General features: G+C 44.7%; 1 protein-coding gene across 3 annotated transcripts in view; it reads right to left on the reverse strand.

Annotated features, from left to right (window-relative positions):
- Positions 1 to 26,811, reverse strand: part of LOC131124838 (glutamate receptor ionotropic, delta-1) — a 116,518-nt gene extending 89,707 nt beyond the window's left edge. For 2 of the 3 annotated variants that reach the window (XM_058065689.2, XM_078791299.1), the window contains exons 1-2: positions 26,186 to 26,811; positions 22,812 to 22,967 (exon numbers count right to left, since the gene is read on the reverse strand). In XM_058065689.2, coding sequence (XP_057921672.2) covers positions 22,812 to 22,967; positions 26,186 to 26,261 — 232 coding nt within the window. In that variant the 5' untranslated portion in view covers positions 26,262 to 26,811. The remainder of the gene's footprint in view (positions 1 to 22,811; positions 22,968 to 26,185) is intronic. The other variant, XM_058065691.2, reaches the window with a different exon arrangement.
- Positions 26,812 to 27,967: the final 1,156 nt, after the last annotated feature.

The raw sequence follows: 27,967 nt of genomic DNA on the forward strand, positions 1-27,967 counted from the left end.
TGAATTCTAATTTCAATATTTCATCATGGCGCTTCCTCCTCCTGTGTGTTTGTGTGTTCATAAATATTAAACATACACAAGATTCCTAAACGCAGCAGATCCATTATCTTAACATACTGGTGACGACACACACACACACACACACACACTCACTCAGACACAAATAATTAAGCTCTAGAAAGCAGAAGAGACTTAATGAACTCCAAAAAACAACAGCAGGAAAGGAGAGGAGAGGAGAGGAGAGGAGAGGAGAGGAGAGGACACCTTGGCGACCTTGGAACAACACTTTGTCCTCCTATTGAAATGCAGCACAGCAGTCAACGTATTTAAAGGTCCCAAAGAAATGATTGATCTAATATCATATCATAAGCTGTGACGCGACAAATCATGCAGATGTAACATCTCACACTGCTGACGTCCGCAAGAGTAAAAGATTGATTCCCAAGCTCAGCTCGGCAACGGCGACGCGTCGTCATAAAAGGAGGCAAAAAAGTCGACATTGTCACTGTGAGAGGAATATCAAGATATTATTGTCATTTCACTTTAATATGTCACTTCTATATGCTGGGGAAATGTCTTGGTTCCAAAAAAGTCATGACATTGTTTATCAACGCAGTGGTCCCTTTTTAGCGCAGTTAATTGGGTCCAGACCGTTAATCTATGGAATGTTTTTATAGCCAGACCATTAAAAAACGGTCTAAAACCTTCTAAATATGTTTAAACATTATTAGAGCCCTCTAGACATGGAATAACACCAGCATACTTATGCTTACACTTCTATTACCCCATATAATAGACATAATAAGAGAAAATATGTAAGACATAAAAAACATATTTTCAACCTTCTAAATACAGTTATAAACAATATTAGAGCGCTCTAGACATGAAATAACACCCCTATAGCAAAAGTTACAATCATATTAGCCAATATAGTAGATATAATAAGAGAAAAAAAGCCATATAAGACATACAAAACATATTTTCAACCTTCTAAATACAGTTATAAAGATTATTAGAGCCCTCTAGACATGAAATAACACCCCTACAGTCCCTGTCCTATTAGCCAATATAGTAGACATAATAAGAGAAAATAAGCCATATAAGACATACAAAAAATATATTTTCAACCTTCTAAATACAATTATAAAGATTATTAGAGCCCTCTAGACATGAAATAACACCCCTATAGTCACAGTCCCTGTCCTATTACTCAATATAGTAGACATAATAAGAGAAAAAAGCCATATAACACATAAAAAGCATATTTTCAACCTTCTAAAGACAGTTATAAACATTAGAGCCCTCTAGACATGAAATAACACCCCTACAGTCACAGTTACAATCCTATTACCCAATATAGTAGACATAATAAGAGAAAATAAGCCATATAAGACATAAAAAAAACATATTTTCAACCTTCTAAAGACAGTTATAAAGATTATTAGAGCCCTCCAGACATGAAATAACACCCCTATAGTCACAGTTACAGACCTATTACCCAATATATTAGACATAAAAGAAAATGAGCATATAAGACATAAAAAACATATTTTCATTCTCCTAAATACAGTTATAAGCATTATTAGAGCCTTCTAGACATGAAATAACACCCCTATAGTCACAGTTACAGACCTATTACCCAATATAGTAGACGCAATAAGAGAAAATAAGACGTAATATAGACAATATTTACGCCTTTCTACATCCAGTTTTTAACAATATTAGAGCCTTCTGGAGATGACATAACACCTCCATGGACACCTTTATGCTGCTATTAAACAATATGGTAGACATAATAAGACAGACTAAGACATAAAAACATATTTACATATTTGAGACGGCAGTGATGTTGAATGGAGACACTAATAATGTTGGTGCTATTACACACGTGTTACATGTTACGTGTTTGACACGTTTCCATACATCCAGGAGTCATGCTACACATTAAACATGTGTTATTCCAGAACATCCTGGCATTTATTCAACGGGAATGTTTTATTTAAATGTGACTTATTTCATCTTGCGTATCTTTGCTTTTTCCTCTTGCTGTAAAATGTACTTTAGCCTCGCTGGCTGCTGCTAGCATGGAGATAAAATCAGCGCGCTGGAAGATAAGAAGACAAAGTGGGATTATAATGACGACAAGAGGTGTTCAAGGGGTGAATCTTGTCCCAAAAAAAGGGACGACTTAGGAGTCAAGTGTCGACTCCCAGCAGGAGTGTGATTATCCGGAATAATACCGCTCCTTCCCGGAGCCGAGAAGTGGGATTAGATTTAATTAGTCTGTCAGCGGCTTCAACAAGCCTCTTGATTGACACTCCAGCGGCGCGGCGGTCCATGATGGAGGAGGCGGGGACGACCTTGCGACCTGTCGTTTGTCATGCCCGCTTTTCACCTTCACCTGCTGTCAGCGTGGCCGCCGCCCACCACGTCCGTCATCGCTCATCCTTGCACGTTAGCGTGAAGCTAGCGATGGAACGAACGCTAATTAGCAGCAATCAATGCACGCCGCCGTTTAGCGCTAACTGGGAAACGGCATATATCCATCCATCCATCCATCCCCCGTTCCCCCATCCATCCGACCATACCCCAATCCATCCATCCATCCATCCCCCGTTCCCCCATCCATCCATCCATCCGACCATACCCCAATCCATCCATCCATCCCCCATTCCCCCATCCATCCATCCATCCGACCATACCCCAATCCATCCATCCATCCCCCATTCCCCCATCCATCCATCCATCCGACCATACCCCAATCCATCCATCCATCCATCCGACCGTACCCCAATCCATCCATCCATCCATCCGACTGTACCCCAATCCATCCATCCATCCCCCATCCAACCACCCATCCATCCAATCATACCCCCATCCATCCATCTGACCATCCATCCACCCATCCATCCATTCCCCCATCCCCCATCCATCCATCCACCCATCCATCCATTCCCCCTTCCATCCACCCATCCATCCATTCCCCCTTCCATCCACCCATCAATCCATCTATCCCCCATCCATCCATCCATCCACCCATCTCCCCATCCATCCATCCCCCATCCACCCACCCATCCATCTACCCCCATCCACCCACCCATCCATCTACCCATCCATCCACCCCCCGCCCATCCCCCCTCCAGCCACCCCCGCCCATCCCCCCTCCATCCACCCCCCCACCCATCCATCTTCCATTCACCCACCCACCCATCCGTCCATCCATCCATCCATCCATACCCCCATCCATCCATCCATCCGACCATCCATCCAACCATCCATCCATTCCCCCATCCATCTATCCCCATCCACCCATCCATCCATTCCCCCTTCCATCCACCCATCAATCCATCTATCCCCCATCCATCCATCCCCCATCCACCCACCCATTCATCTACCCCCATCCATCCATCCATCCATCCCCCATCTCCCCATCCTCCCATCCATCCATCCCCCATCCACCCACCCATCCATCTACCCATCCATCCACCCCCCGCCAATCCCCCTCCATCCACCCCCCCACCCATCCCCCATCCATCCATCTTCCATTCACCCACCCACCCATCCATCCATCCATCCATCCATCCATCCATTCATCCATCCCCCACCCACCCATCCAGGCCCCCAATGACACCAACAATGTAATCACGTGGTGCTATGCGTGTAGTAAATGAAAGGAAGTAGTAGAGCGTACTGCAAAGTTTGCTGTGGCTTCCCTGCCAGAAGGAGACGTTGGTCCTTCTGTCCTCTTGTGTCTGCTCACAAGATTACCACAAATCTCCTGGAGAGGACGCCAGAGAAAACTCTCCATCTGCTACAAACATGGCTACAAAGACGCCAGCGTGCTTTTGTCACTTTGATACCCGTGTACGTACACACGGATATACATGTGTACACTTTGGGGGGGGGCTTTTTGGGGGGTGTTTGTCACTCTTAAATGTTTCAGACCATCAAACACATGGAAATATTACTTTTTTAATGAAACTTTTTAGCAGCAACAACTGCAATCAAGCGTTTGTGATAACTTGCAATGAGTCTCTTCCAGCTGTGGAGGAATTGTTGTCATTCAGCCACAGTGGAGGCTTTTCCAGGTCATGCCACGGCATCTCAATAGGATTCCGGTCAGGACTAGGACCGGGACTAGGCCACTCCAAAGTCTTCATTTGGTTTTTTTGGACTTGCTGGTGTGTTTTGGATCATTGTCCTGCTACGCAAACCGAGTTGCTTTCAGCTTGAGGTCACCAACAGATGGCCGGACATGCTCCTTCAGCAAAATTCATGCGTCCATTCATGAAGCAGCAAAACTGCCCCAGACTATCACACTACCACCACCATATTTTACTGCTGCATTATGTTCTTTATTCCAGATGTAATGGGACACCTTCCAAAACCAGTCAGACCACAAAGTATTTTCCCAAAAGTCTTGGTCAAAAGTCTTCCAGGTCCTGAAGCAGCAAAAAAGCCCCAGACTATCACACTACCACCACCATATTTTACTGCTGCATTATGTTCTTTATTCCAGATGTAATGGGACACCTTCCAAAACCAGTCAGACCACAAAGTATTTTCCCAAAAGTCTTGGTCAAAAGTCTTCCAGGGCGTGAAGCAGCAAAAAAGCCCCAGACTATCACACTACCACCACCATATTTTACTACTACATTATGTTCTTTATTCCAGATGTAATGGGACACCTTCCAAAACCAGTCAGACCACAAAGTATTTTCCCAAAAGTCTTGGGAATTTTCTGGCAAAAAGCCTTAATGTTCTTTTTGTTCAGCAGTGGTTTTGGTCTTGGAACCCTGCCATGCAGGCCGTTTCTGCCCAGTGTCTTTCTTACGGTGGAGTCAGGAACACTGACCTTAACTGAGGCAAGCTGTTGTGGGGTCTTTAGTGACCTCTTGGGGTCATTTTAGTTGGGAAGGTTCACCACTCTTTTGAGAATAATGTCTCTCAATGTGGTTTGCTGGAGTCCCAAAGCTTTAGAAATTCTTTATATCGTTCTCCCATAAAAACTGCATTTTGTATTCAGTTGTGTTGTGATTGGCTAATATTAAAATGAGTTGATGATCTGAAACATTGAAGTGTTTCAAGCATACAAGAAGAGGTTTTCACCTTCTGTCCTCCATGTTTGTTATTGTGGCGTCCGACATGCAGTGTGTTCATGGAGCACCAACACTCGGCAGAGACCGAGTCACCGGCTCGTGTTCCAGCGGTGTTCCACCATAAATCATACATCAGGGCATTATGTTGGAATATGTACTCCCCCTGTGAGGGGTCCGTGCTCCCAAAACGTTTGAATTCGATGAAACCTGACAACGCTGAAACCCACAGAAGAACCACTCAGTTCCTCACCACCAAAGCACACAGCCGTCCATACGGAAGCTCGCATGGCAGGACCCAGGACCGGGCCCAGACCCGTGATGACCCGTTCGTTACCTTGGCGACCCGTGAGGTCACTCGAAGGTCGCTTCTATTGACCGGCCTGCTTGGCAGCGCCTCCAGCCCCTCCATCTGCTCTCCGAAGTGAAGCTTCTAGAAGCCAAAGCATGAAATTGTCATCCAATCAAGGTCCACCTTTCGCTTGGATGCAAGCGTTGGGGTTTCCTCCCAACATAGTAGACATAATAAGCGAAAATAAGCCATATAAGACATAAAAAACATTATTTTCAACCTCATAAATACAGTTATAAGGATTATTAGAGCCCTCTAGACATGAAATAACATCCCTATAGTCACAGTTACAGACCTATTACCCAATATAGTAGATATAATAAGAGAAAAAAAGCCATATAAGACATAAAAAACATATTCTCAACCTCATAAATACGTACAGTTATAAAGATTAATAGAGCCCTCAAGACATGAAATAACACCCCTATAGTCACAGTTACAGACCTATTACCCAATACAGTAGACATAATAAGAGAAAATAAGCCATATAAGACATAAAAAACATATTTTCAACCTCACAAATACAGTTATAAAGATTATTAGAGCCCTCTAGACATGAAATAACACCCCTATAGTCACAGTTACAGACCTATTACCCAATATAGTAGACATAATAAGAGAAAATGAGCCATATAAGACATATATGACATAGGAAAGCTTCAATCAAGGTCCACCTTTCACTTGGATGCAAGCGTTGGGGTTTCCTCCCAACATAGTAGAAATAATAAGAGAAAATAAGCCATTTAAGACATAAAAACATATTTTCAACCTCCTAAATACAGTTATAAAGATTATTAGAGCCCTCTAGACATGAAATAACACCCCTATAGTCACAGTTACAGACCTATTAGCCAATATAGTAGACATAATAAGAATGACATAAGACATAGAAAACCTGTTTATGACCTCCATTGATATAAATAACCCCCTACAGTCACCTTTCCACTCTTATTACCCAATATAATAAGACATACAAAAAATCTTTTAAACCTTCTAAGTACATTATTACAGCCATCTAGACATGAAATAAAAACCCTCCATTCACCTCTACACTCCTTTTACCCAATATAGTAGACATAATAAGACATAATAAGACATATGTATATGACATAGGAAAGCTTCAATCAAGGTCCACCTTTCACTTGGATGCAAGCGTTGGGGTTTCCTCCCAACATAGTAGAAATAATATGAGAAAATAAGCCATTTAAGACATAAAAAACATTATTTTCAACCTCCTAAATACAGTTATAAAGATTACTAGAGCCCTCTAGACATGAAATAACACCCCTATAATCACAGTTACAGACCTATTACCCAATATAGTAGATATAATAAGAATGACATAAGACATAGAAAACCTGTTTATGACCTCCATTGATATAAATAACCCCCCTACAGTCACCTTTACACTCTTATTACCCAATATAATAAGACATACAAAACATCTTTTAAACCTTCTAAGTACATGATTACACATTATTACAGCCGTCTAGACATGAAATAAAAGCCCTCCATTCACCTCTACACTCCTTTTACCCAATATAGTAGACATAATAAGACATAATAAGACATATATGACATAGGAAAGCTTCAATCAAGGTCCACCTTTCACTTGGATGCAAGTGTTGGGGTTTCCTCCCAACATAGTAGACATAATAAGAGAAAATGAGTCATATAAGACATAAAAACATTAAATCCAATTATAAAGATTATTAGAGCCCTCTAGACATGAAATAACACCCCTATAGTCACAGTTACAGACCTATTAGCCAATATAGTAGACATAATAAAAAAGACATAAGACATAGAAAACCTGTTTATGACCTCCTAAGTACAGTTCTGACCATTGATATCAATAACCCCCCGAAGGACCCTTTGGAAGGGAGTCGTGATGAAAACCGCCGTACCAGCGTTAACTAGCTTGCAACGCATTAGCGTGTTTGCGTTCGCTGCCACAAACAAGAAACAAAACTCTGGGTTTCATCTTTTGACGACAGGAAGAACGTATTTCGGCTTTTGTCTGTGTGGTTTTGTCGATGACGTCTCAGTACTCGTCTGATTGAATAATTCATTCAGCGGTGTGCAAAATGAATAAAGACATTAAGTCTTGCTGAAAAATGCAGCTGACACAAACACAATAAAAGCCTCAAGCCTGCATTATTCAAACAGGAGACGCTTTCAGACATGACGGTAAATACGAGTCAATAAATAAGCAACACCTTGGCGTCAAAGACCGGTACGAGTGGAGCATCACCTCGGCTGCCGACACGTGTCCACATCGGGTGGACACAACGGGTCAAACCTTAGCCTGACATCACCAAGACACGGAATGACTGAAATCTAAAAAGTCAGCATTTTTGGTGGGGTGGGGGGGGGGGGGACGTGAAGTTGGACGCATCATCTGTCCTAAATGTCCGGCTGGGATTCAGGGACAGCCAAGAGTCGTTCGCTAAGTCTTTCATTTCACTTCTAGTTCATTTCCTTTCCTTTCAATTGGATTTTTTTATCGAACACAACAGAAGCCGTTCAAGGATACCAAGCACGCCTTTTTCTTTTAGTAAACAAACTTCACACAGGAAAGGCAAATTCCCTCATTTTCACAATATAGCATTCACAAACGACTTTTTATATTTTTACAAATTATTATTCATTTTAAGTTAAATAAATGTAGAATTATCATTTACTTTGTGATATTATTATTAGCACTATTATGTATTAGATATGGTTTATGTTTCAAGATTTACATTTATTATGTTTATCCTTTTTTAATACATCCATATTTAAACATCCCATTCACTGTGAATTTTTTGATATTAATATTCATTATAATGTATTTATTATACTGCCATTATTATTGAAGTTATTGTTTTAGTGATGAACATTGCTATTTATTTTTGCTGAAAAAAACATCTCAGTCACCCTTTTCATTTAAAAAAAAATCTTTATTATTATAATTAGTATTAAAAATATTATTTATTTGTATTCCTATGCATTAGTAATTGTTTATGAAGCATTTCATTTTTTAATCTAAAAAAACATCTCAGTCACCCTTTTCATTTAAAAAAATCTTTATTATTATAATAATTATTAAAAATATTATTTATTTGTATTCCTATGCCTTAGTAATTGGTTATGAAGCATTTCATTTTTTTCATCTCAAAAAATATCTCAGTCACCCATTTCATTTTTAAAAAATCTTTATTATTATAATTATTATTAAAAATATTTATTTGTATTCTATGCATTAGTAATTGTTTATGAAGCACTTCATTTTTTTCATCTAAAAAACATCTCATTCACCTTTATTTAAAAAAACAATATATTTATTATTATTATTGTTATTTGATGATTATTATTTTTATTTAAGTTATTGCTTGTTATTTACTATTTAAATTGTATCTATTATTTATTTACATTTTTTTTTCAAAATAGGCTTTTTTTTTGCTGACTCGTGAGCAGCGTCAGGGAAGCTCAAGTCGACACCGTGACGCCCATTCCATCTGTTCATGGATCGTGAATCGTGCTGAGTTGCTATACATTCTATCATATAATAACATAAATAATAAATTATAATGAATATAATATAATAATTGTGTTGAAGAAGTGTGTGCAGTGAGGGAACAATGGCAATTGAAGAGAGAAGGGGCGGGTTCACAGACCTTTCAACCTCGTTGAAACCATTTTTGTCCCCCACACAACCTGCCGTATTCCTAGTATTAGCCCCGCCTCTTCCTGTCTAGGCGTCACGTCAGCTGTCACTCACCGGGTTGTCCGAGCTGACCCCTCATCCCCTCCTCCGCCACCCCCTGAGGGTTAATTGAGGTGCCGTGCGCACATTGAGCGCAGATTGCATATCGGCGATAGCGATAGCGCGCCACTTTCTGGCGAGCGTTGAGGGCCGAGCGCTGAGGATCTGCTGCGGCAGACCGTGGGCCCGCAGGCGCCATGAATATTTCATGCGGAGCTCATACCAAAACATTCAACGTGCTTTTGGATGCCAAACGCTCGCCGAAGACGAGCGACGACACGTTAGCCGCTTCTAATGACACGACCACGTCGGCTCTTTGACGGCTCTTTGATGCATTTAGAGGGAGTGTGTGTGCGTGTGTGTGTGTGTGTGTGTGTGTGTGTGTGTGTGTGTGCGTGTGCGTGTGTGTGTGTAAGACAGCAAACAAAACATTTGATGATGTAAATGTTTGGCCTAAAAGAGTAAGACTGTACGTTTCCTGACAGTCTCTGTTTGTAAAAGTCAAGTCGTGAAGAGAATGTAGAGAACGCCAAGAAGCACTAGAGGGACGGAGACCGAGCTCTTCTGCGGCATGGAGACGCAGCAGATGTTCATCTCTTCCTGGAAATGTCCCCGCCCCCCCCCCCCCCCCCTCCAGGACAACAACATGCATGTGGTCCGTAACACGTCATAAAAAACAGTGAAGTAGACTGACGATGGAGTCTCCTTCTCCGAGCTTCCTGTCTGTTCTCTTCTTCTCTCCTTCTTTGTCTCTTCTCCACCTTCTTCTGCATCTCCTTTTTTCTCCTTCTTTTCTCCTTCCTTTCCTCCTGTTCCTCCCTTGTTCATCTTCTCCTGTCTCCTCCTATGAGGACGCCTGCTCCTCTGTGACATCACAAAGGAACAGTTTTGCAACGCCCTCTGAAATCGAGGGTTTTGAACCATCAGGGCTCGCTTCTAAATGCCCAAAGCTGATTATCTGAAACGTTGGCATGGTTGACCCCCGGAATCCAACATTGTAGTTACATTTATAGGACAGGAAGAGAGGGGGGGGTGTCATACTCATTCATTCATTTGGTGTGCTGGAGCCTATCCCAGCTGTCTTGGGGCGAGAGGCGGGGTACACCCTGCGCTGGCGGCCACTCAGCCAATCACAGGTTAATAAAATACTTATTTATACAGACACAGCCTCCTCCACTCCTCCACCGCGCGTGGAACGTGTGTGTGTGTGTAGATCACACACAGCCCGTCTGCAGCCTCAACCTTTATCCAATCACGGTAGACCGCCATGACGCGGCCCATTAGCATTGACCGTCTTTGCTGATGTCAGCAGAAAAATGGTGGCATCTCACACACACACACACACGTGCACGCGCACACGCACAGTGTCCTCAGTTGTACCCTTGAGAGATTCATTAGCAGATGACAGAAGCTGAGCACGACGGCCGCTAGCACGTTGGCGCCGTCGAGCGTGTTTTGCTAAGCTAGCAGAGGGAAAGATTTGAAGATGTCTTTTATTTATGCTTTCCTTGTTGATCTTTCTGCGAAAAAGCCTTGATGGGTTTATGCCGTTTCCATTACAGCCACTAATCTTCATCAAAGTGAGACCTCTTGCGAGGCTTGTTTGCGTTTCTCCTTTGTTGTCTTTTTCAAGAGTCAGCGTTTAACCGCCAAGGTTTCCTTTGAATTCCAATTCTGCTCCACGGTCGGCCTGGAAGGGAACGGCGATAAGAAGTACGAGCTTTGCTTACTTTTAAATATAAAAACAGGCCATCCTCCTCTCCGCCTATGCTGGGCGCCATGGTAACGTCACCATGGCAACAGGCTAAACAGCAAGCGTCAAGGGTGATGCGTCGCTCGGACAATATTCACGAGTCCTTCCCTTTTTCCCGTCATCCTCTCTGCCGCCTGATCTGAGCCGCCGTGACCGGTGTGTGCGGCCCAACCTACTTCCTGCCGCCCGCGCCGCCGCGTGCAAACGCTCACGTGCACACGCCGCCCCGGCTGGTGCGCGTCCGCACGCGGCCCAGTGGCGAAAAACCGCGTTTGATCGATCGCTCCGGACATCCCTCTAATGACTCGCCGCTACTCGCCGGGCCTGTCGCTTCCGCTCAGCGGGGCCCGTGATTGGCCGGGGCGGCGCAGCATGTGCGCCAGGGGGATGGCGCTCGGCCCGTGGCGCTTCCCGCGGCAGCCAGCGCGCTCCGAAGCAGGTACTGGACTCGGATGTCGAGGCCGATCTTGTGAGAGCGCATGAAGCGCAGGAGAGGAGCGCCTTCACCTCTCTCCTCGACCAGCGAGTTGGCCTGGAGAAGATCAACTCCTTACAAGCACTCCGGACCAATACCGGACCGGCTGGTGCAGTGGGCAGTGAAGGCACCACGAGGCACCTTGACCTCCAAGGATCACTGCGGCAACTTGAAAGATGACATCTTTATTTCGACACTTGATTTTTCTCCCGAGTGTGAGTGTGTGTTATGTAAGAGTCCACGCTGTGATATGTGATATGATGATGCTTTGTTCCCACGCATGGAAAGATCAACACACTAGTGTCCGTGTGGGTGTGTAAAAACGTGTGTGTGTGCGTGTGTAAGTGTAACTGTATGCTACATGTACTGGGGGCTATTGGTGATTGTTAATCAGTTAATCATCAGATGGCTGATGGGCCATGAGATGTTCTCTTAAGTTCCAACATGTGGCCTCAAGCATGGCGTCACAAGTCGCACACACACACACAAGCTCTCTCATTCCGGCCCATTCCGCAAAAAAAAATATATATATCGAAATCCCGGATCAAGCAGAAAGATTGATGGTGTCACAAGTCGACAGAGATGTCGGTAGGATGGTGGGGGACGACAGGAGGTCTCACTCTCTGGCTTTCCGGTTTAAGAGCAGTTTAAAGAGCGAAATAAACGAAGCGCGGCCGGGCTTTTGCGGTGCCGCCGTAATTAAAGCCGCGGTCCGATAAACGAGCACAGCGGGAGAATCCACCCCCCCCCCCTCCCGGGGGGCCAACCCGCCACGGCCTCGTCTTCATCACCAGGCGCGGTACGGGTCGCTCGCTGAGTTCCCTCTGCTTGTTTGCCGTTTGAAGAAGACATGTGGTCCTCCGGCATGAATCCGTGACGCCTGCTAAGATGAGAAGCAAAGCGTTTCTACGACAACCTGAACAGCCCGGTTGCGATGGATTCAATGCCCTGACAGCTAGACAACTAGATAGGACAGTCCTTTACAGTCTTGAGGCTTGCGATGACGACGTTTGCTGTGATGGCAGGAAAAACATCTTCTCAGACCGCCTGAACAGCACAGCTACGATCGACTTGATAGGACTGTCCTATCTAGTATTTGTGCTAGAAAGTGATAACACCTGCTCAGATGGGGGGGTAAAACATCTTCCAAGACAACCTGAACAGTCCAATGCAACTTGCTAGAGCTGTCCTATGTAGTCATTTAGCATAAACTGATGAAGGGCGCTCAAATGAGAGGCTAACTGCCGCCTGAGTTGTGACCATGAAATGCCCGGACAGCGAGATAGGGCTGTCCTATCTAGTATTTGTGCTAGAAAGTGATGACACCTGCTCAGATGGGGGGGTAAAACATCTTCCAAGACAACCTGAACAATCCAATGCCCTGACAAGTACCAAGGACTGTCCTATCTAGTATTCATGCTTAAAACTGATTAAGCCTGCTCAAATGAGAGACAAAACAGCTTCCAAGACGACCTGAACAGCCCAGTTGGGGTCAATTCAATGCTTTGACAGCTATATAGGATGAGAAAGAGCTGTCCTATCTAGTATTTGTGCTAGAAAATGATGACACCTGCTCAGATGAGGGGTAAAACATCTTCCATGATGACCTGAACAGCCCGGTTGGGGTCAATTCAATACTTTGACACCGATATAGGATGGAGAAAGAACTGTCCTATCTAGTCTTGAACATGAACCGATGAGGCCTGCTCAAATGAGAGGCAAAACATCTTCTAAGATGACCTGACCAGCCCAGTTGGGGTCAATTCAATGCTTTGACTGCTGGATAGGATGATAAAGAACTGTCCTATCTAGTATTCATGCTTAAAACTGATTAAGCCAGCTCAAATGAGAGACAAAACATCTTCCAAGACGACCTGAACAGCCCGGTTGGGGTCAATTTGACGCCCTGACAGCTATATAGGATGATAAAGAGCTGTCCTATCTAGTATTTGTGCTAGAAAATGATGACACCTGCTCAGATGAGGGGTAAAACATCTTCCAAGACGACCTGAACAGCCCAGTTGGGGTCAATTCAACGTCCTGACAGCTACATAGGATGAGAAAGAGCTGTCCTATCTAGTCTTGAACATGAACCGATGAAGCGTGCTCAAATGAGAGGCAAAACATCTTCTAAAAAAACCTGAACAGTCCGATTGTGATCGATTTAGGACTTCAGAGGAACTCGTCTTTGTGCTAGAAACCGATGACGCCTGCTCACAGCGGAGAAACAACCTGAAAGACCCAGCAGCTGCGATCAATCCAACACCCTGACAGTTAGATTGGACTGTTCTATCTGGTCTTTGAACAGGAACCGATGAAGCCTGCTCAGATGAGAGGCGAGACGTCTTCTAAGAAACCAGCGTGACCAGCAGAGACCATGACCTGGATGGAGAGAATGTTCACAGACGCAACGATGGCCGCGCCGAGAAGAGAAAGAGGTTGGCTGTGGGAGACGTGACGGCGCCACAAAATGGACCCCGGCTCATTTTGCGCCCCTTGAGACACGAGCACGCGTTGTTGCGTTCGAGTGCAACACACGTTCGCCACTTTCACACAGAAGTCTCGTTTTACAGCCACCCCATCAACCACGAATACACGTCCGCGCAGCGCTCCCACTGGACCCCCATGGAACCCCCGGACCCCACTGGGACCCACAGGGAAACATAACACACACACACAATGGAATGAAAGGTATTCATTTTAAATAGCCTGAATAAATAGTGACGCCTTTGTCAAAATGTTCCCTTTTGTTAATGAAGCTAACGAGTATTAATTAGTGCTGCATTCATAGACAGTCAAAGAATTAATTAGAGCTTTTCAAGTAACGTTACTCAAGCACACAAATGGCAGAGAAGAAAATCTGTTCAAGGAGGACATTATATTTATATCATATATATTGTTTTTCTTTATTTTTATGATTAACAATCAAGGTGAGTATATTATATTACAATATATTACATAACGTGATTTATTCATATATTTTATTGTTATGATGACTTTCGGAGCTGGCACATTATTATTACTATTATAGTCAACTCTTGTAATTTTTTGTTATTATTATTCCAACAATTATTGTCATAATCATGATTATAATTATTATATTACAGTAAGAATAATACTAATAATTATTATTATCATGTTTTAATTATTATTAGTAGTATATAAGTATTACTGTATTATAATGATTGATAATTCCAATTTTATTATGATACATGTCTAATAATGATAATCATTATTGTTATTAGTGTTCTGGGTAAGCAGGTCACATGACCGCCATGTTGGCGCCGCCGTCTGCTGAGGTCAAGCGGCACTCAGGAGAGTAATTCACCTTAAAGCAAACCTGTGTTGCGTTCAAGGACATTAAACGTGTGCTTGCAGGTAAAAGGTTTCATTGGCCGCAGATGTTTTGTACGCTTGTTAAAACGCTTTTACTTTCATTCCAGGGGACGAAACCAACCGCATAACACAGTCCGTGCAAAGTCAATCAATCACGCACCCGCCCCCCACCCCCCCACCTCGTACCACCCACCTGACCCCCAAGCCAGAAACAGCCATGACCTCCAAAACCTTCCACTGTGAATTCATTACACCGCTAATGCATCACACACACACACACACACAGTTTCCACGGCCTCACAAACAGCGAGCAGCGAGCGACAACTTCCCCTCCAAGTTGATGCATCCAGACAGCGAGTTTGTGCGTCGTTGCGCTCGCCAAACGGGGAGTGCGGAGACACGACAAGCCGCTCTTCCAGAAATAACGCCAAGACATTTTTCAACACAAAGTGTCACAATATTAGCGCCGCTCTCCGCGTGGCATGCTAACTAGCTGCTAGCTGCTGAGCAGCATTGTGCAGCGATGGACAGCAGCTGGAAGGTGGACACACACACACGCAAGCGCACGCACAAACGCACAAACATACACACACACGCCGTTGTGTGATGGCCATAATCGGAGCACGCACGTGAATACGACTCGCTTGTGCTGCTGACTCATTTTCATCAACACGTTGGGAACAAATCGGTCATGAAGACGGAGTGGGAGGAGCTAGTGTTGAGTCAACAACTTCCTGGTTGCCATGCCGACGAGCCAAACACTTTGCTGTGGGACATCATGTACACTTCACTTTAAACACGCCAAGCTTTTAACGCTCCGGCTCGCCGTTGTTGCATCAGCTTCTCTTATGTGGCTTCTAGATGTCGTGTTCACGGGTCTTTTGAACGACTCTTCAGAACCGATGGTGTTCTGATATCAGAATGCCTGATTTGTTATCGTATTTTATTTACGTATCTTCGATTCGCTAATCAGTTTGCATCTTCAAAGAGACATTCGACAAATTCAGCTCGTTCGCCAACGTCTCACACGAGTGTCCCTCGTTTATCACAGTTTAGCGCTTCCAGACTCGACCTTGAGAAGTGAATTTCCGTGAAGTAGGAATCAAATATTTTCATAGTTCATAGTTCATAGTTTTTTTATATTATTAGAGCCTTCTAGACATGAAATAACACCCCTATAGTCTCCTTTACCCTCTTATTACTTCATATAGTAGACATCATCAGGGGAAATAAGGAATATTAGGAATAAAAAACAAGTGGACAAGTGGTTAGCAGGCAGGCCTCACAGCTAGGAAACCCGAGTTCAATTCCACCCTCGGCCATCTCTGTGTGGAGTTTGCATGTTCTCCCTGTGCACGGTTTCCTCCCACATTCCAAAAACATGCTAGGTTAATTAGCGACTCCAAATTGTCCATAGTTATGAATGTGAGTGTGAATGGTTGTTGGCCCCAAGACAGCTGGGGTAGGCTCCAGCACCCCCTGCGACTGAATGAATGAATACTTAGTTTAACATTATTGGAACCCTCTAGAGATGACATAACACCCCTATAGTCAGCTTGACAGTCCAATTACGCATTGTCACTGAATGCAACACAAACTGTTAATTTAAATCTAAAAAAAACATCTTTGAGTATCTGAAATATTCACATTTTATGAGTGAACCCTTGAAATTGAAATCGAAAGTGTAAATAGTGTCTTGTTTCCCTCGGCGGTGCGGCGTTGGCGTGCCGCAGTGTCACGTTGTCGGACACTAACAAGACGGCTCGGGCTTCTTCATAATTCATCAACGGAGCATCAAAGTTACACCAGTCCTCATTAGCACGGCCCATGATTCATTCAAGGGTTCTTCACGCCGCCATCGCTACGGCTTGACCCAGCGGGGACCAGCGGTAGGCAGCACTCGTGTACCTCTATCGCTTCCTTTCATGATCGGGAATAATGAGAAAAAGTCCAGCGACCGACCGCTTCGCTGTCGTCTTTGTTGGAAAGGTGTGCTCCTGAGTTCGCCGGCCAAGGAAGAAGAAGTTTTGTCTGTAAAAGTCACAACTTGGCTCGGCAGCTCTTGAAGAACGTCCAATGAAGAACGTCCAATGAAGAACGTCCAATGAAGAACGTGCAATGAAGAACGTCCAATGAAGAACGTCCAATGAAGAACGTCCAATGAAGAACGTCCAGTGAAGAACGTCCAGTGAAGAACATCCAGTGAAGAACGTCCAGTGAAGAACATGCAATGAAGAACGTCCAATGAAGAACGTCCAATGAAGAACGTGCAATGAAGAACGTCCAATGAAGAACGTGCAATGAAGAACGTCCAATGAAGAACGTGCAGTGAAGAACGTCCAGTGAAGAACGTCCAGTGAAGAACATCCAATGAAGAACGTGCAATGAAGAACGTCCAATGAAGAACATGCAATGAAGAACGTCCAATGAAGAACGTCCAATGAAGAACATGCAATGAAGAACGTGCAATGAAGAACGTGCAATGAAGAACGTCCAATGAAGAACGTGCAATGAAGAACGTCCAATGAAGAACGTGCAATGAAGAACGTCCAATGAAGAACGTCCAATGAAGAACGTCCAGTGAAGAACGTCCAGTGAAGAACATCCAGTGAAGAACATCCAACGAAGAACGTCCAATGAAGAACGCGCAATGAAGAACGTCCAATGAAGAACGTGCAATGAAGAACGTCCAATGAAGAACGTGCAATGAAGAACGTCCAATGAAGAACGTGCAATGAAGAACGTGCAATGAAGAACGTCCAATGAAGAACGTGCAATGAAGAACGTCCAATGAAGAACGTGCAATGAAGAACGTCCAATGAAGAACGTCCAGTGAAGAACGTCCAGTGAAGAACGTCCAGTGAAGAACGTCCAATGAAGAACGTGCAATGAAGAACGTGCAATGAAGAACGTCCAATGAAGAACGTGCAATGAAGAACGTCCAATGAAGAACGTGCAATGAAGAACGTGCAATGAAGAACGTCCAATGAAGAACGTGCAATGAAGAACGTGCAATGAAGAACGTCCAATGAAGAACGTGCAATGAAGAACGTCCAATGAAGAACGTGCAATGAAGAACGTCCAATGAAGAACGTGCAATGAAGAATGTCCAATGAAGAACGTCCAATGAAGAACGTCCAATGAAGAACGTGCAATGAAGAATGTGCAATGAAGAACGTCCAGTGAAGAACGTCCAGTGAAGAACGTCCAGTGAAGAACGTCCAATGAAGAACGTCCAGTGAAGAACGTCCAATGAAGAACGTGCAATGAAGAACGTGCAATGAAGAACGTCCAATGAAGAACGTGCAATGAAGAACGTGCAATGAAGAACGTCCAATGAAGAACGTCCAATGAAGAACGTGCAATGAAGAACGTCCAATGAAGAACGTCCAATGAAGAACGTGCAATGAAGAACGTCCAATGAAGAACGTCCAATGAAGAACGTCCAATGAAGAACGTCCAATGAAGACCGACCGCTTCATCTCCATGAGAGCAGTTGTCATGTCAACCACAAAGGACTGAGTACTAAAATGGCCAAAATAATGACGTTAGGAACTCAAACCCTGCAATAGTGTGCATTCCCATGCACACATGAACACACCATCAGGCGTATATCTGCGTGTGCATTTTGTCCAATCAGAAGCCAGAAAAAGCAACCAGAGACGACGTGGTCGGGCATTGCTACGCATCTGTTCATCATTATAGTAATGACATGTACGCTTCAACCGCTCGTGCGTGTTGGAAGTTATCTCAACGACATGGAACCAACTCCGCTAAGTCAATAACGTCTCTGTTCACATGAGAAAACCAGAATTAGTCACATGGTTTGTTATCGGATATTGTTATCCAATTTGATCAGACTAATATTAGTTATAGTTATGCCCCAACATGCATACAGTGTATGTATTTCTGCTAAGATACACTGTCATGTCACAATGACTTGCTAGGATGGAGGGGGGGGGGGTGTTAGCATGATTTCTTGTTGTTCTGGAGTCTGGGGATGGACGTGGTGTGAGGTGGTCCTTTTCCTAACTAGACAGTACATGTATTGAGAGTACATGAGAGCAAAGAAAACCTGTTTATGAATCTCCAGATTACATTATTAGAGCCCTCTTAACGTGAAATAACACCCCTATAGTCACCTTGTATTACCTGATACACAGTAGAAGACATAATAATAAAAAAAAATAAGACATAAATAAGATTTGTGCTCATGTGTGTTGCCGTAAATGTGTTCCGGTGCTAAGTGAGGGGGCGGACAGGAAGTGATGCAAGGGACTCGGAGTCGAGTTTTACCTTGGTGTGGGTTACGGCTGCAACAGAATAAGAGTTAGGGTTATTCTTTTCTATTTGGGGTTTTGCAAGGTTGATTTTTCGCCACATGACCCTCAGTAGAAAAAACGTTGGACCCCCCCACCCCCCCACAATTCTGCGTGCCAGGTAGTGTTTGAACCCCATTTGGGGGTTTGTATGTGATGCTGCTCATTAAATTTCTCTTCCACACGCTCCTCTTCAGCAGAGTGATTATTCCGTCAAGTGTCGGCCGCGTTGGAGTGGAGGGAGGGGGGAGTGGGGGGGGGGTTGACATATTTGCCTCTCCATCAGCGCACAGCACAAGACAGCACAAGACCGACCAAGCACTCCACTCCCTAAACAATAAGCTCCACACACTCAGCACGCTCTGCGGTGCGTTCCAGGACCGCCGAACAAAGCTGGAAACCTCACACACATCATCGCCGACGCACAAAGACGTGAGCATGGGATCCACAGTACTGAGTACTGAGTAGTACTACACGTGGACTAGTACACAAAAAGGGCTCGTGAGGAGCTAAAGATGAAGGTTGCGCTGTCGTTAAGGAGCTCAGGGAACGCTCACAAGGTGAAATCACTTCCATCTCGTTGCGTGTAAACACAAACGAGCGCCGGCGGGCAAACGGCATGAAAACTGGGACGCGGCGGCGTCTTATCAACCAAAACTCAAGAGACCTGCTGGGATTATCGGCCTCCGAGTCGTCACCACCTCAACGCTGACGAGTCACGGCCGGCAAAAATCAGGTCGGGTCACAATCTTTCATCATCTGGTCTTCTGTCGGCATGATTCACCGCCCGCCGCCGCCGCTGTCGTGGCGGCCAAAGTTCATTGAGAAAAACACGCTTTTCAACTTTGCTCGTTTGTCATGTCGCTAATATGAGTCACGGATTGGACACGCGCACGCCGTGCACGTTAGCGCCGGGACGCCATCACTTCTGCACTGGTTTCTTCCGGCATGAACGATTAACACAGGGGGGGGTCCAACGTGGCCTGGCCTTTCTAAAACATTACGGTGGGGGGGGGGGGGAGGGGTCATTGTAACCAGAATAACTTGTCATAAAATACTTCAGTACCATGAAGCTGAAATAGGAAAGAAATATTATCTGAAAGAAACTAAATCAGGTTGTCATTTTGGGAAAATTAGGTTGGGGAAAAATCAAAATAAAATAAAGATAAAGTCAGAATACTACAGGAATAGGGGCAGAATACTACAGGAATAAAGTCAGAATACTACAGGAATAATCTCAGCATACTACAGGAATAAATTCAGACTATTAAAGGGATAGGGTCAGAATACTACAGGAATAAAGTCAGAATATTACAGGAATAAACTCAGAATACTAAGGGAATAGGGTCCAAATACCACAGGAATGAAGTCAGAATACGACAGGAATGAAGTCAGAATACTACAGGAATCAAGTCAGAATACTACAGGAATAAACGCAGAATACTACAGGAAGAAACGCAGAATACTACAGGAATAAAGTCACAATACTACAAGAATAAATTCAGAATACTACAGGAATAGGGTCAGAATACTACATGAATAAAGTCAGAATACTACATGAATAAAGTCAGAATACTACAGGAATAGCGTCAGAATACTACAGGAATAGCGTCAGAATAATACAGGAATTAAGTCAGAATATGACAGGAATAAAGTCAGAATATGACAGGAATAAAGTCAGAATATGACAGGAATAAAGTCAGAATATGACAGGAATAAAGTCAGAATATGACAGGAATAAAGTCAGAATATGACAGGAATAAAGTCAGAATATGACAGGAATAAAGTCAGAATATGACAGGAATAAACTCAATACTACAGGAATAAGCGTCAGAATATGACAGGAATAAAGTCAATACTACAGGAATAAAGTCAGAATACTACAGGAATAGGGTCAGAATACTACAGGAATAAAGTCAGAATACTACAGGAATAAAGTCAGAATATGACAGGAATAAAGTCAGAATACGACAGGAATAAACTCAATACTACAGGAATAAAGTCAGAATATTACAGGAATAAACTCAGAATACTACAGGAATAGGGTCCGAATACTATGGGAATGAAGTGAGAATACTACAGGAATGAACTTGGAATACTACAGGAATAGGGTCAGAATACTACAGGAATTAAGTCAGAATATTACAGGAATAAAGTCAGAATATGACAGGAATAAACTCAATACTACAGGAATAAAGTCAGAATATGACAGGAATAAACTCAATACTACAGGAATAAAGTCAGAATATGACAGGAATAAAGTCAGAATATGACAGGAATAAACTCAATACTACAGGAATAAACGTCAGAATATGACAGGAATAAAGTCAATACTACAGGAATAAAGTCAGAATACTACAGGAATAAAGTCAGAATATGACAGGAATAAAGTCAGAATATGACAGGAATAAAGTCAGAATATTACAGGAATAGGGTCAGAATACTACAGGAATAGGGTCAGAATACTACAGGAATAAACTCAGAATACTACGGGAATAGGGTCCGAATATTATGGGAATGAAGTGAGAATACTACAGGAATGAACTCGGAATACTACAGGAATAGGGTCAGAATACTACAGGAATGAACTGAGAATACTACAGGAATAAAGTCACAATACTACAGCATTCCCAGCATGCCTTGCGGCTCCCGTTTTGTACAAAGGTGCGCCTTACTGTTTAGGTTTTGTGTTGGCAGTGTGAACGAGTCACTACCACCATGGTCATCGTCATGTCCACGTGTCCAGACGGCCATGGTGTCCTTGTTTAGACAGGAAGTGACCTCATCCGGCTTTCTGGGACGCAGGTTTCCGAGGGCGTCGTTAGCGGAGAGGACAGAAATTAAAAAGAAAAAACAAAAACACAAAAGAAGCGATAGAAATGCAGCAGACTGAAGTTGAATTTTGAAAGTGAAAACTACATTGAAGTGGCAGCAGAGGAATCTCAGACGGTCGACAAAGCTCACATCACCAGCCAGTGTGTGTGTGTGTGTGTGAGTGTGTGTGTGTGTGTGTGCGTGTGTGTGCGTGTGTGTGTGTGCGTGTGCGTGCCCGAGGCTTGCTTTGTGCGTCCTTGTGGATAGATTTCATTTTGCCTCTTGTTCCTCTCCCAGTTTTTAACCTGGTAAGAGGAGGCATACAGTATGTCTGCCGGATGAATTAAACATGCTAACGTGCTAACGTGCTAAAGCAACAAGAGTTCAGGGGGTGGGGGTTAGAGCCACAGAAGAAGTCATGTGGGGAGCAGGGAGGTGATGGTTTCATCTGTGCTCTAATTGGACGCTAATTGAGGATCATGGCGAGACAATTAGCCTCGTTTGTCTGAGGATTAACGAGCACCTTCATCAAATGGAGCGGGTTATTACAGACGGACGGGTCAGAAGTTTTTGCCCGATCAGGACCCGACCTAGTTACAGAAACACGACCCACGATATCCATCCATCCATCTTCTGTGCTGCTTGTCATCACTAGGGGGGGTATGCTGGAGCCTACCCCAGCATGCATACCAATGGACACTTCGGAGTGGCCAATGTAGGAGGAAACCGGAGTACCCGGAAAAACCCACACATCTCCTCCAGATTCAAATCCAGGTCTTCCCAATCTCCTGACCGTGTGGCCAACATGCCAACCACTAATCCACCGTGCATCCCGGGGTCCCAAAATTTCTATTCAATGTTATCCTCAGCAGGAGACCGAACCAGAACCAGAACCAGAACCAGAACCAAGCCGCTTACCTTCCTGCACGGCCTGGAAGGGGTTGTCGGGCTGGATGAGTTTGATGGAGTGCGTGATCTTCTCGCTCTGCAGGACGTCGTCGCTCAAGCTGAGGTCGGACACGGCAAGCTGAAACACCTCGTCGTCCCTCACCGCGTTCTCCTCGAATATTGCACCTGGACGGCAGGCAGGAAAGGGTCAGAAACCACAAAGCCAAACCTGACATGTTTACACTTAGCTCTTTTACATGTGGATCAAAATAGTATCCTACATACTTAAGCTAGTTAGCTAACTGGACCTTCTACGTGTCAATCACAGCACGCATCTCTGCGATTGGTCGCCATGCAGCTGTGTGGTCGGAGTCGACAGGCTGCTTTTCATGTGCTAAACACAGCAGGAGAACGCACGTCAAACGTGTGTCATCAGTCTCGAACCTCATGTACAGTCATGAGAATGAAACGTGAGAAAACATCATTGTTATTTATTTAGCACTCCTCCGGTTAGCAAACTTATGAATATTCATCAAGCACAGCTGCTGGAGCTTGTCATAATTTAACATCAACATCATCTGCTAAATGCTGGGATTAGCCTAGCCTAGCCTAGCCTAGCCTAGCCTAGCCTAGCCTAGCCTAGCTCATCTTAACCACCAGGATCTGCCTCAAGTCATGAGGTCATGATGAAAATCTTTCACCTTCCGTTCTACTTCTGGTTTTAAAAAAATGTTGCCATGGCAACATCCCCGTTCATCGGCCATTGTTTACAAGCATGTAAGCCACGCCCCCTCTACTTTTACTCCATAGACACTGATTGCCGCTGATTGTTTCACTTTTCAACCTGTCCTGTTGCCTGTGCATTTAATAATGGCAACATGAGAAAGTGAGATGATGAGGTGATGAGATTTTCTGGTGACATGGTAACGAGGTCATATGATGGGCGATCATAGGGATGACATGAGACATGTCATGATGGGGTGGTGCCATGATGAGACGATGAGATTGAGAATTTGGTGGTGACATGGTGATGAGACTACATGAGGAGTGATGATAAAGATAAAGGTAAAATGAGACAATGGGATGATGAAAATTTTTGATTTACTGGGGATAGGGCGATGATATGATGGATGATGATAAGATGACAAAGCGATGACATGACAAGGTAGTAAAATGATGAGAAAATCAGATGAGGAGACAATGACTTTTGGCGGTGACATGGTGATGAGATTATATGACGAGTCATGATGAAGCTCATTATGGCGATGAAGTAATAATACAGTGAAGTGGTAAAATGAGATGATAATGAGATTTTGTGGTGACAGTGATGAGACAATTGATTATGATAAAGATGACAAATTGATGGCAGAATGAGGTACTAGAATGAGAAAATGAGACACCATGTGAGGTGATGAGACAATGAGATTGATGAGGTGGTAGGATGATGAGAAAGTTAGGTGATGAGATGTCATGTTAGAGACATGAGATTTGGTGGTGGTGACAAAGTCATGATAACATAATGAGAAAATGAGATGTCATGGTCAGGTGATGAGACAAAGAGACATGGTGATGAGGTGATCAGCGATGATAACGATGAGTGACACGCTGAGGTGATACGATGAGAAAATGAGACGCCATGATGAGGTGATGAGACAATGAGACTTGGTGGCGACATAGTGATGACATGACACCATGATAAAGATGACGATAAAGTGATGGCAAGCTGAGGCAGTAAGATGATGAGAAAATGACATGACATGGTGAGGTGATGAGACAATGAGACATGGTGATGAGGTGATCAGCGATGATAACGATGAGTGACACGCTGAGGTGATACAATGAGAAAATGAGATGTCATGATGAGGTGATGAGACAATGAGACATGGTGATGAGGTGATCAGTGATGATGACGATGAGTGACACGCTGAGGTGATACAATGAGAAAACGAGATGTCATGATGAGGTGATGAGACAATGAGACATGGTGATGAGGTGATCAGTGATGATGACGATGAGTGACACGCTGAGGTGATACAATGAGAAAATGAGATGTCATGATGAGGTGATGAGACATGGTGATGAGGTGATCAGTGATGATAACGATGAGTGACACGCTGAGGTGATACAATGAGAAAATGAGATGTCATGATGAGGTGATGAGACATGGTGATGAGGTGATCAGCGATGATAACGATGAGTGACACGCTGAGGTGATACAATGAGAAAACGAGATGTCATGATGAGGTGATGAGACAATGAGACATGGTGATGAGGTGATCAGCAATGATAACGATGAGTAACACGCTGAGGTGATACAATGAGAAAATTAGACATCATGATGAGGTGATGAGACAATGAGACATGGTGGCGACATAGTGGTGACGTGATACCATGATAAAGATGGCGATAAAGTGATGGCAAGATGACAATAAAATGAGATGTCATGGTAAGGTGATGAGACAATGAGATTCGGTGATGAGAGAACGAATGATGTTTGCTTCATTCTCATTCTCCTGTCATGAGTTCCCGCATGAGTAGGCATCGTCGATCCGGCAGAACCAAATGAGAATCCTCATTTGAGGGGGGACACAGAAGCTAACGCTGAGAGACGGGATGAGACACATGGCGGGTATGGCGACTACGCTGTCACAGCCAATCCGAGTGTGGGCCGGCTCCCCCAGTCAGCGACGCCACCAGTCAGCCTCAGAGGTCACAGCGAGTTCATCCTGATGAGGAGGTCTGAGGTTCTGGTCCTCAGAGGACCGTGAACTTCCAGTTACAATATTGTGTGCGTGAACCAGAACCAGCAGCCCAAATGCGTCCCATCAGGGATGTTCTCATGTACCTCACTGCAGGAGTAGCGGGTCGCACCTTCAGAACCACACTGGACTCTTCATGACCCATTTAAACCCACAACCAAACAAGCAGCCTGCGAGGCGGACGTGCTGTCCACATACGCCAGCGTGCAGAACGTAATTAGAAATCTTTACATTTCCAATAATGCTCATCTTCATTTTCATCTTCATCGTCTCCAGGCTGGACCTGGTCTTTGTCCTCCAAGCGGACCTGCTGCATCATTTCCTGCATGGGGGGTCAAAGTGGAGCCGATCGTGTGAGGCGCCTTGTTTGCCTTCATTAAGATGTCCCACACGTCCTCCTTCAAGTTCAGCCTCTCTGATGGACGCTGAATACCCCCCCACAACGATTACTGCCCCCCCCCACCCACCCCAGGACCACTTGTTCTGACTGACTGATTGAGCAACAGCTTGTCTTCCCCCTCACGCACGCTGCTGGTGGAGGGGGGGGGGTTCATTAAACGTGCACATGCACCCCCGCTCGTGCGCACCTCTGTATACCGCATGCACCCCCCAACCCCCCCCACCAAAAAAGCGCTGCTGTCTTACCAATGTGAATGATGGAGTCCGCGTGCACGCTGTTGCACTGCAATATCCACAAGAACAACACGCGCAGCAGCTCCATGTCCGCGTGCAAGCCACGCACGCGCCTGCCGGTGTGCGCGTCGTCCCCCGAATCCCGAACACGAGCCTCGGAGCGGAAGGAAGACGAGACCCAGAAAGAAAGAAATCCCAAGTGTTGCTGCAGGACGGAGGACGAGGAGGACAGAAGATGGTCAACCACCAGAGGAGAAGAAGAAGAACAAGAAGAAGAAGAAGAAGAAGAAGAGGAGGAAAAGGAGGAGAGGAAGGTTCCGTCCACAAGCTCTCACTCTGACTCCCAATGTGAGACATAGCAGCCTGATGACTGCGGAGGAGGAGGAGGAGGAGGAGGAGGAGGGATGCTCTCTCTCTCTTCCTCTCTCTCTCTCCATGATGTGACTGCAGAGCTTCTGTCTCGCTGCTGAGCGCCAGCAGAGCCAAAGGAAGGAAGGAAGGATGGAAGGATGGAAGGATGAGAGTTGAACAGTGGCTGCAGTAAGGAGGACACAACTCTCTACTGGACCACCGAGGCGGGTGGCGGTCCCCGAAAGGGGGGTGGGGGGGTTCTGAACAAAAGAACTGCATGGATGGGAAAGATCTGCTGGACGCTCATGGAGTTGTTTCTAAGGTGAGGGAGGGGGCGGTCCAAAGTTTCACCAGTCACCCGCCCCCCACCCCGGACAAAGCCGGACCCAGGACTCACACTGACCCAAAAGACACACCTTTGTCCATGCATGCATGCGCCATGACAACGGCACCAACCCGGTCGGAGGTAAAGCACCGGCACGGCAACAGAGGAGGCACGGTGTCTGTGTGAAAGGGGACGGCGGGAAGTTTGTGTTGCAAACAATGTCACGCCATTCTGCAGGACGGGGAGGATGACCAGCGCTAACGCCTGAGCTTACAATTAAAGGATATTTCTTGGCGCTAAACGGATGAGAAATGTCTTTGAATTGTTTGGTCAAGGTTAGCCGAGCAACTTTATTCGTCTCGCCTGAGAAACGTTTCCTCATGAATCTCATGTCACCATGAGGAATTCATCCAGACGAAAGAAAGAATGGCGAAGAGTAACAATTAGAAGATAACCATCACGCCTTGCTCACTTTCTCGTGCGTGATGAGGATGAGGACACCCTCACCTCGGCGCTTGTCAGGTATGTTGGTGGTTACCGTGGCAACGCCATCAGCACCCGCATGATGTCTAAGCGTGACTTCTCATCCTCCTCATGGACGAAGAAATATTTCACAGCCTTGTATTGTTCACTTATAACACACACACACACACACACACACACACTGTTGTCAATCGGTGGAACGTTACTCCCCCTGCTGGCCACAAGCGCTCACTTCCTATTTTTTAATATATATATAATATACAGTATTTCTTACTTCTTTGCATGTTTGTCACAAACAAATTCAAATATTGGTCAATGAAAAGGTTATAAAGCCATTTCTAAAGCTTTGGGACTCCAGCCAACTACAGTGAGAGCCATTACCCACAAATGTCCAAAACATGGAACAGTAGTGAAGCTTCCCAGGAGGAGTGGCTGGCCAACCACAATGACTTCAAGAGAGCAGGGGCGACTCATCCAAGAGGTCACAAAAGACCCCGCAGTAAGAAGAACTACAGGCCTCACTTTCCTCAGTTAAGGTGGGCACAAAGGGGGCACATTGACGCACACACTTTTGCCAAAAGGGCACTTTGGGTGATACCCAAAACCCGGGTGAGACCCCCCTCCCCTCACCCGCA

This window comes from Doryrhamphus excisus, linkage group LG6 (assembly GCF_037039965.1).
Source record: "Doryrhamphus excisus strain RoL-2023G ecotype Guam linkage group LG6, RoL_Dexc_Guam_v1.1, whole genome shotgun sequence".
NCBI lineage: Eukaryota > Metazoa > Chordata > Actinopteri > Syngnathiformes > Syngnathidae > Doryrhamphus > Doryrhamphus excisus.